General features: G+C 45.8%; 1 protein-coding gene across 2 annotated transcripts in view; it reads right to left on the bottom strand.

Moving 5' to 3' along the window:
- Positions 1–15,018, bottom strand: part of LOC140388121 (von Willebrand factor D and EGF domain-containing protein) — a 455,711-nt gene that overhangs the window by 285,742 nt on the left and 154,951 nt on the right. For both annotated transcript variants that reach the window (XM_072471788.1, XM_072471798.1), the window contains one exon: positions 3,347–3,549. In XM_072471788.1, coding sequence (XP_072327889.1) covers positions 3,347–3,549 — 203 coding nt within the window. The remainder of the gene's footprint in view (positions 1–3,346; positions 3,550–15,018) is intronic.

Below are 15,018 nucleotides of genomic sequence, written 5' to 3'. Positions count from 1 at the left end.
AATCGGTTCCTCCTTCAGCGCTATGCAATGCTATTATGCACCCTGACTACTCAAGTGACAGCCATCAGGAGCTCATTGCTACCATCCCTCCAAACTTAAAATCACTGCATGGGTAATACTCAGTGGCAGCCAGCAGTCCCCTCCTCCCACCCTCCTTCCATACTTCCCACAAAGAGGGAGCTCCAATTACCATTGTCTGATGGACATACACTCACTCACCAAGCCCAACTGGCCAAGCTGCATGGCATTGAGGGAATCACTCTCCCACCCCAGAGCATCCCCTTCACAAATGAACTTTTAAGTCCCCGGGAGGTCACTTGCAGCCTTTTCGACAGCCCCCAAGTACTGTCCGATGCCCTCTCTCCCTTTGGATTCCATTGTGGATCATGGTGACATTCATGCTCACCTCCGACCTCCCTCTTTGAGGTCATGTCGCCAGGTCCCCCTTTCTAAAACGCAGTAGTTATTCACGCTGGGGTAATGTCACGACTGATGGGTAGGAAGAAACATTGGGCCAGGTAGTTGCATCATGACGCCCACTAATGACATGCTGATGCATGCTAATCAGACTTGGGTCCTTTCTGGGGGTGAACCAGATCACTTCATCGGAGGGGGGCTGGACAGATCACATTCCGAAATCTTGACGGCGCAAATCCTGTTTTTAATCTCACAAGATTTAGCGGACATAATGACATTTGTGCTCGGGGCTAACAAGGCCGTTAAATCGCGGCCTGTATTGCAATATCTGCCACCAAGTGCTTAAGCCCCTGGATTGGGATTCAAAAACACAACCTTATGGCTCAGAAGCAAGAATGCTACCTTTGAGCTAATACTGATTAAAGCTCCTTGTACATTGTCCCATCAACGATTCCAAAGTCACCAATTCAAAGGAATACAAACTACAATTTATGTATGTTAAAGCACAACACAGAAACAATGGGGACATTTTCCAGCCGTTCTCGCCAATGGTGAACCCTCGCCGCGGGTTTCCCGGGGGCATGGGGTGGATTCAATGGAAAATCCCATTGGCAGCAGCGGGACCAGAAGATCCCACTGCCAGCCAATGGTGGGCCACCTCCCATCAGCCAGGAATATGCTACGGGGAGGCACGGAAATCACTTCCCCCAACAAGGACCAACTCTAGGAACACGAGACAATGATTTGAAGTAGAAAATCCTTATAAAATAACAGCAATTGAAATGTGGTTGCAGCTGGGTCAAAATTGCCAATTATATATTTTGAGGCATTACATTTTCAGTGTGGACATGAGTGAAGAAAAGCCGTAAGAATATTAATTCTGAACAATATTGTAACACCAGAGCATAAATATTTAACAAAGAATTGGCCCAGATCAAGTTAAAGAATAGCAAAGGGATTGGTCACTACTGGAAGTATAGACAGACTGCAAAACAGTGGAACAGAGATAGAGCAATAAATTTATAAAATTTAGAGAGAGCTCAGGGATTGAATTGTTGTTATACAGTTTGCAATAAGGAGAATGTTTTGATTGAAAAATAACAATGGATATGTTACGGTTCAGACATGGAAGAAAACACCAGCCTTATTTTTGATCATGAAGCAAAGTTAGTCGGGGAAACACTGAATTTTGGAAGCACTGACGGCAATATAATTAAGCTCTATGATACTGGAAAAGAAAGGAGTAAAATATCAGGGTGGGAAAAAAGAAAATGAAGGCAAGATAATAAAAGGACGATTTCAAGGTTAAATGGAATGAAACTTTGACCAATATCATCATGGGTCAGCGAGAGGAATTATTGTAAGATGAAACAGAAATCAATGGTAATTGCGGTAAGGACGAAGGGGGGTCCATTGAAGACAATCATCCTTGTCATGAATAGGACAATCAAATAAATCTGAAACTGATAACAGCATTTAGGGATAGAAATCTGTTTACCTGACCTGGACAGAAATGTATTTCATGGGTTTGACTTTTGTATAGATCACCTAAGGAAAGGGTACGAACTAACGTGTTGAGCTCAGGGTACTATCTCCTGATTGGAGGCATTAGGCAAGGGTGCCCACTGTCGCCACACCTATTTGCAGAAGGACTGGCAATCAGGGGGGTCTGGCATTACCCAAATTGGCAACCACGCCTTGCTCTGCATGTGCCCATTTTTATTACTTCCAAACTGAAATTTTAGTGGGATTTCTCCAGAATATACACCATCCTTACTGTCCCTTGCCCAACTCATTCAACCACCATTCACACACACACACACATGCGTACACACACACACAAAAACACACGCACACATGGCAGAAAGGTCTCCTGTGTTACAAAGAAGAGTCATAGAATCATAGAATCTACGGCACGGACTCTGGCCCTTTGCCCAAACTAGTCCATGCCAACCAAAAAGCCCATTGAACTCAAAACATTAGTTGTTGTTTTTCTTTCCACATATGCTGCCAGACCTTTTTCCAGCACTTTCTGTCATTTCAGTGAATCCCAAATCTGGGGTCTTGCTTTCCATTTTAGCAGCCATTGCCCCTTTTGTCCAGCCCAATTGCTGGGAGTAGCTGGCACAGCACAGAGTGGAGATCAAACATCCTGGAAGTGACCAGGGGGTTAATTAGTATTGTTATGAAAATATATGAAATGTTGTGTTACGTCTTGATTTTCTGTGTGCTTGTATCACTACCTTATATAGTGTAGCATCAGCTATGTTACATTTATTGAATTCCTGTTTGTTAAAAATTAACATTTTCAAGAAAAATATTTTTTAAAAAGAAATCTGTTCACATAGTATGGGTTCTATGCATGCATTGATTCCCCAGGACAGGCAGCGTGACACTCTTTATTGATATCATTGAAGAATGCCACGTGGTCCTACCCAGGCAGGTGCCCACGGTGTTGCCTGCCTCCTTGGCACCACCTGATTTCTCCCTGTGGTGTTTAAAGTGCAATAAAATGAAAAATGGAGACTGGAAAATACATTAAAAAAGACATACAGGGTACATTACTAGAGGGAGACTGAAGAACTTGGAGTGAACAAAATCATACGATTAGACCAGGCAGCTGAAGCAGAGAAAAACATCAACATTAACCTCATGGTCTATTTGTGTGTGTAACCATTCTCTGATTCCGTACGATGCTAAGACCAAAGGACCAAGGTTTAATATATCTCTGGAATTGCAAATTGTCTGAATCACCAGTAAATTAAGCTTTTCAGTTGTTTTAATGTTAAATATAGCAGTACTTGTTTCAATTTAGCACAATGGTTTACAATTTCATGCGTTGATATCCAATGACTATGTTCATGACTTCTGAGTCTGAAATACAGAATGATCTGTTGAAGCTACTAAAAAGGTTTTCTTTGATACTGACCTTTATATCCTTTGGGATGTAACCTCGCCACAGGAGATTGTTTGATTTAATAGGCTCAATTTTAATACTGCTGACACGATTTCCATCTCGGGCAAAATCTGTCACAGCCGTCACTGCGAGGGAGCTTCTTGCACAGCTTCCACTCATACACGGTGTCTGTACTAAATCCACGTTGCATGAGGAGAGTGCTACATTCAGACTATCTGAAAACAAAAAGCAAATGGAAATTTTGAAAGACACTGGACAGGTGCGAACTTGATTTCACAGAGAGAGGCGGTGTTTTGTCTTTATTCATTTGTGGGATGCGGGCGTCGCATCGCTGGCTGGCCAGCATTTTTGAGAGCTAACCAGGGGAGGTACTGGCATAGTGGTATTGTCACTAGACCAGTAATCTGGTGTAAATTTGTTTTTGGTAACTGCTCCTTCTCATCATATACATACAAATGAGGGCAGCATGGTGGCGCAGTGGTGAGCACTGCAGCCTCACGGCGCCGAGGACCCAGGTTCGATCCCGGTTCTGGGTCACTGTCCGTGTGGAGTTTGCACATTCTCCCCGTGTTTGCGTGAGTTTCGCCCCCACAGCACATCTGTGCAGGGCAAGTGGATTGGCCACACTAAATTGCCCCTTCATTGGGAAAATAAATTGAATACTCTAAATTTATTTTAAAAATATACATACAAATGGTGGCTGAATATACCAACACATGGGTGGCAAGGTGGCACAGTGGTCAGCACTGCTGCCTCGCTGCGCCAGGGACCCGGGTTCAATTCCGGCCTTGGAGTTTGTAACTGTGTGGACTTTGCACTTTCTCCCCATGTTTGCGTGGGTTTCCTTTGGGTGCTCAAACACAACGATGTGCAAGTTAGTTGGGGTTACAAGGATAGGGCAGGGGAGTGAGCCTAGGTAGGCTGCTCTTTCAGAGGGTCAGTGCAGACACGATGGGCCGAATAACCTCCTTCTGCACTGTAGGAATTCTATGGTTCTATAAATTGTTATTAATAATAAATAGCTGACGTTCAGCGCTGATAAAAAAACAGGTAATTACTAATGCAGTAACTATCCTTGAAATCCAATACATTTTACGTCTCATAGATGCTGTCAACACAATGAGCAGAGTTTTCCCCTCCCGCCAGGGCAGGTAATCTGTCCAGGGCTGGGGCACAAAACTTGGTGTGATTTCAGAAGTCAGTTTCCTACTGGTGCCAAATTTGTTTGGAATTTTGTTCTCCTGACTTTGACGGCAGGTTAAAGGCGGGTCGAGTTTCTCGCTGATCTGTGTCAGGAACTATATTTGCATTCATTTATATCTCACAAATGCTCATTAAAAGGTCAACTCACCAGAATTATGTTGCCCCTCCAAATTAAGCACACTGCCAGCAGATAATTAGAATGATCTCTTTCCTAATTGCACATAACTGGTGTGCACCTGGACAGTTTCAGTTCGTTAATGACTTTGAGCTATGTAGGTGCTTCTTTCGCCTACATTTAAGAACGTTGCTGCGAGATTTCAGGTGCTTTTACCACAAGCTTTGCCAAGGCTGGGCACAAGAGGCAATATCTGCTGGGAGGGGGAATGAGGCGGCAGAATGAGGGGGAGATGGTGGAACAGAGCACAGTCGTGAAAGATTGTCTTGGGGCAAGACACATAAGAATGACCAAGGAGAAATCGGAGACTGTCTTGAGGTTGTGGCCACATTGTCTGGGCACATTGAACAGACTATTCTGAGGTTGTTGGGGACATATTAAACAGACTGTCCTGGGGCTGTGGCCAAAATGTCAGTAGCATTTTGAATAGACTGTCCTGGGGCTTTGTGGCCTATTTGAGGGGGCTCTACATGGCACAGGCCTGGGTCGAATGCTACTCTGGGCAGTGACGATAGTGTGCAGTATGTTGTACCAGGCATGGTCAATCACTTACGGCATTGAATCCTGTGGGTTAGAGGCATGGTTCAGTGAGGCAGATGGCACAGTCACAAACAGGGGCCTCTTCTGCAGTCTGTATGTCGGTAATTGAAAAGTCATGATGGAGTATTCAATGGTCTCATGGTGATAGGGCTCCGGAAAGTCACAGTGCATGTGATCTCGAGTAGGGTGGCGATCATGTACAACAAAGGCGCATCAACATTACTGATTCCAGGGGGAGGATAAGATTAACAACATGAACAATTTTGAACACTGATGAGGTCATAGGTACCAAGAAAGGCTGTAGAATGACAGAAAGAATGGGAATAATATGGTGGTGACTATGGAGAAGTATGGGAAGAAGAACTTGGTAGGTGATATGGGGGGGGGGGGAGTCTAGAAGTTGGACACACTCACAAATGTAATCAGCTCCATTTTCGCCTTCAGTGATCAATGACCCAGTTGGAAAAACATGCTTTAAAAAATGGCAGGAGTCACAATGCGTATGGGAGGAGTTCTGCACAGCTATTTTGGGCAAATTGAAGGGGCACCCTTTAACTTGTTCAGACCATGGAGAGCATGGCTAAACTGAGTGCTGGCTTCAGGGTCTCAGGCACAATGAATGAGCTTGGCTTCTTTTCTAATGGTAAGCACTCATGCGATCCTTTGTTTAAGTACAGCACCACAAATGGTCTAAATTGGCACCCAATCCTTATGTGTTATGACCAGCCCTAGGTGAGGTTCCCCAAAAACTCTTGACCTGAATGAGACACCTCGATTTGTGATTGTCTGCCCCCAAAATTTTTACAAACCTGGGTGAGAAGTCAGGACTGATGCCATTTTTTAAATTCAATCCACCTGTCATGGTATGCAAACATGCAGATAATGATATACAGACAGGCAGCTAATGAACACAGAGAACATGACATGACCAATGAGCAGGCAGGACACTCAGGGGTGGTATCTCACTATAAAAGGCATGAGACATTCACACTCTGCCTCTTTCCACTGATGAACATCCACAGAGTGAGTCAGGGTGTATGTACAGTATCACACCTCCAGCACGTGGCTAAGAGCTAGTCTGGTTCAGTCAGACAGAGTAACCACACTTAGGTTAGCAGAGAGTCAAACTCATAGAGAACTGTGCTAAATGTTCTACTGGTTCAATAAATCAGATTGAACTAATTTCAAGGTCTGGAGTATCTTTTGGTCAAAGCTGCATCCAGTTGCAGCCTGTGTTATCCCAGATTACATAACACATCACCACCCACTACTGGTAGCAAGAAGGTTTAATCTAACAAGGTACCCTTCCTCTTGGATACCTATTCCAGACCCGATAGTTATGTTTAAAAATAAGCCAATTTAATCACGCTTTCTTGAGTTAAGATAGAGCAAGTTTATGAACTACTAAACAGTGACAGAGAAATGATAAAGCACTTGCATCAACATTCATATGGATTGAAGTAAGAATTAGGTCCAAAAGTAAGTAAATATAAATAAAAAGTGACATGGAACAGTCCTTGAGTTGTGAGGAGTAGATGATGATGCGTTGTGGCCGACACAGGTCGATTTCAGTAGTTGTTTCTTTAGTTTAGGTGTTCTGTAGTTTGGTAGAGAGATTGCAGTTCTTTCCCACCTGCTGGTTGACAGACTTTCACAATCAGAGAGGGAGAGCTTTAGATGTTACTGCAAAAGCTGGCTATTTTGCAGGGGCCCTGCCTTGGTTACTGTATTATTTTCAGTGTAGCAAACTTCTAGCTGCTGTTTCTCACAGTGCACACACACACACAACCCACTAGTCGATCCAGGTAATTATACCCAGGGCCTCTGGATGGGATAACCATTATGTTAATTTGTCTTTACCAGAGATGGCAATCAATCTTTGGATTATTTGAGAATTGCCTTGTCTGGAACCACAGGGAGGAGTTCCACTGTTCCTTAGAGAACTGCCTGCTGCCATTCCCATCAGTGGCTGGAGTGTGTGTCCATTTGTAAAATATAAGGGCTTTTTTAAAGTCCAATATTCCCATGTACATTTGCAGTATCCGAACAAGAAGTATGTCAGAATGGATGCAGTTTCCAAGAATCAATGGCCTTATCTAATGTGCGGAGGCAGCATGGGTCAAACAAAGAACAAAGAAGAAAGAAATGTACAGCACAGGAACAGGCCCTTCGGCCCTCCAAGCCCGTGCCGACCATGCTGCCCGATTAAACTACAATCTTCTACACTTCCTGGGTCCGTCTCCCTCTATTCCCATCCTATTCATGTATTTGTCAAGATGCCCCTTAAATGTCACTATCGTCCCTGCTTCCACCACCTCCTTCGCGAGTTCCAGGCACCCACTACCCTCTGCGTAAAAAACTTGCCTCGTACATCTACTCTACTAAACCTTGCCCCTCTCAACTTAAACCTATGCCCCCTAGTAATTGACCCCTCTACCCTGGGGAAAAGCCTCTGACTATCCACTCTGTCTATGCCCCTCATAATTTTGGATACCTCTATCAGGTCTCCCCTCAACCTCCTTCGTTCCAGTGAGAACAAACCGAGTTTATTCAACCGCTCCTCATAGCTAATGCCCTCCATACCAGGCAACATTCTGGTAAATCTCTTCTGCACCCTCTCTAAAGCCTCCACATCCTTCTGGTAGTGTGGCGACCAGAATTGAACACTATACTCCAAGTGTGGCCTAACTAAGGTTCTATACAGCTGCAACATGACTTGCCAATTCTTATACTCAATGCCCCGGCCAATGAAGGCAAGCATGCCGTATGCCTTCTTGACTACCTTCTCCACCTGTGTTGCCCCTTTCAATGACCTGTGGACCTGTACTCCTAGATCTCTTTGACTTTCAATACTCTTGAGGGTTCTACCATTCACTGTATATTTCCTACCTGCATTAGACCTTCCAAAATGCATTACCTCACATTTGTCCGCATTAAACTCCATCTGCCATCTCTCCGCCCAAGTCTCCAAACAATCTAAATCCTGCTGTATCCTCCGACAGTCCTCATCACTATCCGCAATTCCACCAACCTTTGTGTCGTCTGCAAACTTACTAATCAGACCAGTTACATTTTCCTCCAAATCATTTATATATATTACAAAGAGCAAAGGTCCTAGCACTGATCCCTGTGGAACACCACTGGTCACAGCCCTCCAATTAGAAAAGCATCCTTTCATTGCTACTCTCTGCCTTCTATGGCCTAGCCAGTTCTGTATCCACCTTGCCAGCTCACCCCTGATCCCGTGTGACTTCACCTTTTGTACTAGTCTACCATGAGGGACCTTGTCAAAGGCCTTCCTGAAGTCCATATAGACAACATCCACTGCCCTACCTGTATCAATCATCTTAGTGACCTCCTCGAAAAACTCTATTAAGTTAGTGAGACACGACCTTCCCTTCACAAAACCGTGCTGCCTCTCACTAATACATCCATTTGCTTCCAAATGGGAGTAGATCCTGTCTCGAAGAATTCTCTCCAGTAATTTCCCTACCACTGAAGTAAGGCTCACCGGCCTGTAGTTCCCGGGATTATCCTTGCTACCCTTCTTAAACAGAGGAACAACATTGGCTATTCTCCAGTCCTCCGGGACATCCTCTGAAGACAGCGAGGATCCAAAGATTTCTGTCAAGGCCTCAGCAATTTCCTCTCCAGCCTCCTTCAGTATTCTGGGGTAGATCCCATCAGGCCCTGGGGACTTATCTACCTTAATATTTTTTAAGACACCCAACACCTCGTCTTTTTGGATCTCAATGTGACCCAGGCTATCGACACACCCTTCTCCAGACTCAACATCTACCAATTCCTTCTCTTTGGTGAATACTGATGCAAAGTATTCATTTAGTACCTCGCCCATTTCCTCTGGCTCCACACATAGATTCCCTGCCTATCCTTCAGTGGGCCAACCCTTTCCCTGGCTACCCTCTTGCTTTTTATGTACGTGTAAAAAGCCTTGGGATTTTCCTTAACCCTATTTGCCAATGACTTTTCGTGACCCCTTCTAGCCCTCCTGACTCCTTGCTTAAGTTCCTTCCTACTTTCCTTATATTCCACGCAGGCTTCGTCTGTTCCCAGCCTTTTAGCCCTGACAAATGCCTCCTTTTTCTTTTTGACGAGACCTACAATATCTCTCGTCATCCAAGGTTCCCAAAAATTGCCGTATTTATCCTTCTTCCTCACAGGAACATGCCGGTCCTGAATTCCTTTCAACTGACACTTGAAAGCCTCCCACATGTCAGATGTTGATTTGCCCTCAAACATCCGCCCCCAATCTAGGTTCTTCAGTTCCCGCCTAATATTGTTATAATTAGCCTTCCCCCAATTTAGCACATTCATCCTAGGACCACTCTTATCCTTGTCCACCAGTACTTTAAAACTTACTGAATTGTGGTCACTGTTACCAAAATGCTCCCCTACTGAAACATCTACCACCTGGCCGGGCTCATTCCCCAATACCAGGTCCAATACCGCCCCTTCCCTCGTTGGACTGTCTACATATTGTTTTAAGAAGCCCTCCTGGATGCTCTTTACAAACTCCGCCCCGTCTAAGCCCCTGGCACTAAGTGAGTCCCAGTCAATATTGGGGAAGTTGAAGTCTCCCATCACCACAACCCTGTTGTTTTTACTCTTTTCCAAAATCTATCTACCTATCTGCTCCTCTATCTCCCGCTGGCTGTTGGGAGGCCTGTAGTAAACCCCCAACATTGTGACTGCACCCTTCTTATTCCTGATCTCTACCCATATAGCCTCACTGCCCTCTGAGGTGTCCTCCCGCAGTACAGCTGTGATATTCTCCCGAACCAGTAGCGCAACTCCGCCTCCCCTTTTACATCCCCCTCTATCCCGCCTGAAACATCTAAATCCTGGAACGTTTAGCTGCCAATCCTGCCCTTCCCTCAACCAGGTCTCTGTAATGGCAACAACATCATAGTTCCAAGTACTCATCCAAGCTCTAAGTTCATCTGCCTTACCCGTAATACTTCTTGCATTAAAACATATGCACTTCAGGCCACCAGACCCGCTGTGTTCAGCAACTTCTCCCTGTCTGCTCTGCCTCAGAGCCACACTGTCCCTATTCCCTAGTTCTCCCTCAATGCTCTCACCTTCTGACCTATTGCTCCCGTGCCCACCCCCCTGCCATACTAGTTTAAACCCTCCCGTGTGACACGAGCAAACCTCGCGGCCAGGATATTTATGCCTCTCCGGTTTAGATGCAACCCGTCCTTCTTATACAGGTCACACCTGCCCCGGAAGAGCTCCCAGTGGTCCAGATAATGGAAACCCTCCCTCCTACACCAGCTGTTTAGCCACGTGTTTAGCTGCTCTAGCTTCCTATTTCTAGCCTCACTGGCACGTGGCACAGGGAGTAATCCCGAGATTACAACCCTCGAGGTCCTGTCTTTTAACTTTCTGCCTAGCTCCCTGAACTCCTGCTGCAGGACCTCATGCCCCTTCCTGCCTATGTCGTTAGTACCAATATGTACAACGACCTCTGCCTGTTTGCCCTCCCCCTTCAGGATGCCCTCTACCCGTTCGGAGACATCCTGGACCCTGGCACCAGGGAGGCAACATACCATCCTGGAGTCTCTTTCACGTCCACAGAAGCGCCTATCTGTGCCCCTGACTATAGAGTCCCCTATTACTATTACTCTTCTGCGCTTTGACCCTCCCTTCTGAACATCAAAGCCAGCCGTGGTGCCACTGCTCTGGCTGCTGCTGTTTTCCCCTGATAGACTATCCCCCCCGACAGTATCCAAAGGGGTATACCTGTTCGAGAGGGGGACAACCACAGGGGATTCCTGCACTGACTGCCTGCCCTTTCTGGTGGTCACCCATTTCTCTGCCTGCACCTTGGGTGTGACCACATTTATATAACTGCGATCTATGACGCTTTCCGCCACCTGCATGCTCCTAAGTGCATCCAATTGCTGCTCCAACCTAACCATGCGGTCTGTGAGGAGCTCCAGTTGGGTGCACTTTCTGCAGATGAAGCCATCCGGGACGCTGGAAGCCTCCTGGACCTGCCACATCTCACAGTCAGAGCACTGCACCCCTCTAACTGACATCGCGTCAATTAATTAAAATTAAAATTAAATTTTTTTTATTTTTTAAAAAAATATATATTTTTTCAATTTCAAAGTTACTGTTAACTATCTGTTTCCTGGCACTAGATTTCTAATAGAAATGCGAAAGCTAAATATAGTACTCTCCGATCTCTGGCTTAGATATCCCTCTAAATTATAATTAAGTAATTATGTTTAATTAGTTACCAATGCTTAATTTTTTAAATTTAGTGTAGATTCCCAACCAGCCAGTCACACAGTCCTACAAACCTCCAACTTCTAGTGCATTGAGCATGGCATTCAAGTCACCATACTTGCAGTCAGGACAGAAGTGCAGACTGATTATCCATAGTTGTTGTACAGGTCATTGAAGGACAATCAACACAAGACTGACTGTGCCTCCTCAGACTTGGGACTTTTGCAAGGAATCACCCTGCAGGGAGTAGCCTTGGTGTGTGTGATGTGGAGATTAAGGCAAAATCAAGAGCTGATGAATGAATGGCTGCCTTGTAAATGGAGGCAGACCATTCGCCGGAACTACCATTGATTGCTCAATTGTATCAGTTCACAGGAACAAGGAAGAGTTGAGAATGTAGGCTGCAGGCAACACTCCCTCCATGATAGATTTGATGCGAATGAGAAGAGCCCATCGCCAATTGGCACAGCTCAAGCAAGACTGGCACTCTGAGGATCATGAGCCAGTGGGGCCCCAATAAGGACCAGCTGCTGACGAGGAGGAGCCAAATCCACAAAGACATTTGGCACAACCAACGGTCCACAGAAGGCACAGCTCACACTCAGAGAGGAGTGAAAGGCAATGCTACAGACGCCTTTACTTGTCTCGGGATGTGGTAGCTCATGATCTCACGTCACACAGACTGCGAGGACATGCAAGGCTCGTTCCCACAAATCTCAATCCTTGCTATGAACCCTAAGCCATTGATTACACAGTATTGTAAAGAATTCCGTATCAATTGGCGTTCACAGAGGGATTCTGACAAGCAACAGTATTTGGGGGAACTTTCACCCCATTTCCGGCAGGTAGGAATGGCAGAGAAGTAAGCAGGAGATCGAAAACAGCTTTTATGCCAGTGGGATTACCTTGCTCGATTGTCCCCGGACTCCATCATGCAATGACAGGAACCTCATTATAATACATTTTAATTTATTTAGCGGGCCCCCTCGCTGTAACTTCCCCCCACATAGAAAAATCTCCACCCGCCCATCCCCAGTGGCGTGACATCCCATTGCCGTGGTTTAAAACGGGTTTTTGAAAGCAGGGGACTGGCAAAGAGAATCCACGGAGGCGGATAGGTGAGTACAGACCGCAATGGCAAGAGTGTCATGTCCAGGCAGTACACTAGCGCTACCCGCTCACATTACCTTGGCACTGCTCCCTAGCACTACCTCCTGGCGCTGCTCCATGGAAGAGGTACCAGAGATTCCGTGTCCATGCGGGTAGGGGAGAAGTGGGGTCTTTGTCCATGGGGAGGGGGATTCCATGGAAAGGGGGCAGTCAGGGATGGGGGGCAGAGTTCCTTTTTTCTATTTTTATCATTCTCACAATGGGGCACTCTTGAGGTTGCTGGCAGGGATGGTTCATTTAGAGTCCCTCCCTCCAAAATTGAGTCGTGGGGTCCGCCTCCTTGAATTTTGTTTGTCTAAGTGTCTAAAACTATTGTGGGAAAAGCCGGCAGGATAGTCAGCAGGCTGCATTCTGCTTTTCCTGTCTGAGTTGACAAGGCAAAATATTGGAAAATCCCATTCTGCGCATCCCATTCAGGAGCAAAGTAACATGTTCACCAGCAATTAGACAACTTCATCAGGATGGGCACACACCTCTGAATCACACACTCTGGCAGACGTTTCAAATGTCACCGAGTGCAACCAACTTCCGCCACTCACGGAGAGAATGGGAAACAATAAAAGAGTAATATGCAGCCTTACAAGTGGAGATGAAATAATGCTGCAGGGAGGCATGAATGGCTATGGAGCTTGACGATGCTTACCAAAACCTCACAATCATTAAAAAAAGATCATTGCCAAGTGCACTTGGGTGAAAAGACTCCAACATGCGTTGTAATAAATACTTATAACATCCAGAAAGAACAGATTTCAGAACAACAGCATCCGGATGAGTGACTAACCATCCAAGAACCTCTCATGAGGTCGCATAACCCAGATGCAAGGGTTAACATGTCAATTGTCCAGCCAGCATATTCATATAGAAAGTGCCTTTGTTCATGTCACTGGTGTGGAACTAAAGACGACTGTCTGACTGTGATGACATTGAGTGACATACCATGGAACTGAGGGACAAGTTGGGAGATTATTGGCGGAGGTGGGGTTGGCGGTGGAATTTGGTAGCTTTGAATGAACACAGGACCTTGGATCACATGGATTAGCCATTCAATATGAGGCTTTGAGAGGAATAACAGTGAAATAAATTTCTAATAGTGCAGATTATATACAGTGAATGAACACCAGTGCCACCATTGTGCATTCAAAACTTCTTAATTTTCCTTATTCCATCATTATGCTTAAGTGCAGCCCAACATGCACAGCAGAGGTAGAGGCATCCTTCTGACTATAATGCCCTGTTGTCTGAAATTAGTTTTAGGGACTTCCTCTGGAGGCCAGAGGCCTGGAGGGCCCTGATTAAGGGTTTCCTGCATGGGGGCAGGTGCACCCTCCTTGGCCTGGCATGCTGGAGCTAATAGGGTCACAGGTACAGGAGATTTAGGTTACCCTTGGGGATTCCTAGGGGTTCCTGGCTGATGCTCCTCTTCCCTTTGGGTTCCCGAGGACCCCTCCCAGACTCCTTGAAAAGGGCACCTGGAAGGAGGTCGAGGTTCCCTGTCTGCACTTCACCTAGCCACTGGTGGAATGGTGGAATTATTGGCAGGAGTGATGGAATGCCAGTCCAAATGCACATCCGGCACAAACTATGTGCTCTGCTGTACCTGGGTCTCCACTTCCCATGGAGACCTCAATGCACTCACATGCCAGAGCCATGACCGAACATGTACAGACTCCTTCATCCTTCAATCCAGCCTGCTAATGACTTCTGACAACTCTGCTTGATGTTCCCCTGCATGTCTCTGCATCTCCAACATCTCTCTCAGGGCCGATTCCAGAGGCTTGTCATCAGAATCCCACTCATTAGGGGCCTGGTCTCCAGCGGTCCTTTGAGTGTTAGAGACTTCGGCTGACTGTGTATCGGGGTGGCTGGGAAGCTGGACACTGCAGACAATTTGTTCCAGCTTTTTAAGTTTAATTCTTGGGGCCGGGAGCTCCAGGTCTCAAAGATAAAGTTCAGGTCTGCCTGCAGTTCCTCTGCCCTGCCCAAGCCACAAGCCATCTCAGTAACCCCAAACCTGCCCCATCGTGCTCACTTTGGGCTCGACAGGTGGTCTCCAGGGCACTTGACTTTCCATTGCTTCATGGCTGTTTTGTTTGGAAGGTCGGCCAGCTGCATTAATTGCCAAGACATTTTATGCTTGGATGAGTGTTTGCCAAACCAGATTTGTGTACACTGCGGTTAAATCTTTGTTTAGTAGCCCAGGTAATCAAGCATTGAGCAATTTATTCTAAACAATAACAGAACCACTGCTCAAAATCATTTCGCGCGCAAAGTGCTTGGTCTTTCAAAACACAAAAATTTGACAGATCATTTATTATATTTGCTGTACAATGTTCTGGAC

The sequence above is a fragment of the Scyliorhinus torazame genome, chromosome 2 (genome assembly GCF_047496885.1).
Source record: "Scyliorhinus torazame isolate Kashiwa2021f chromosome 2, sScyTor2.1, whole genome shotgun sequence".
Taxonomy (NCBI): Eukaryota; Metazoa; Chordata; class Chondrichthyes; order Carcharhiniformes; family Scyliorhinidae; genus Scyliorhinus; species Scyliorhinus torazame.
This window is presented reverse-complemented; position numbering and strand designations above follow the sequence as displayed.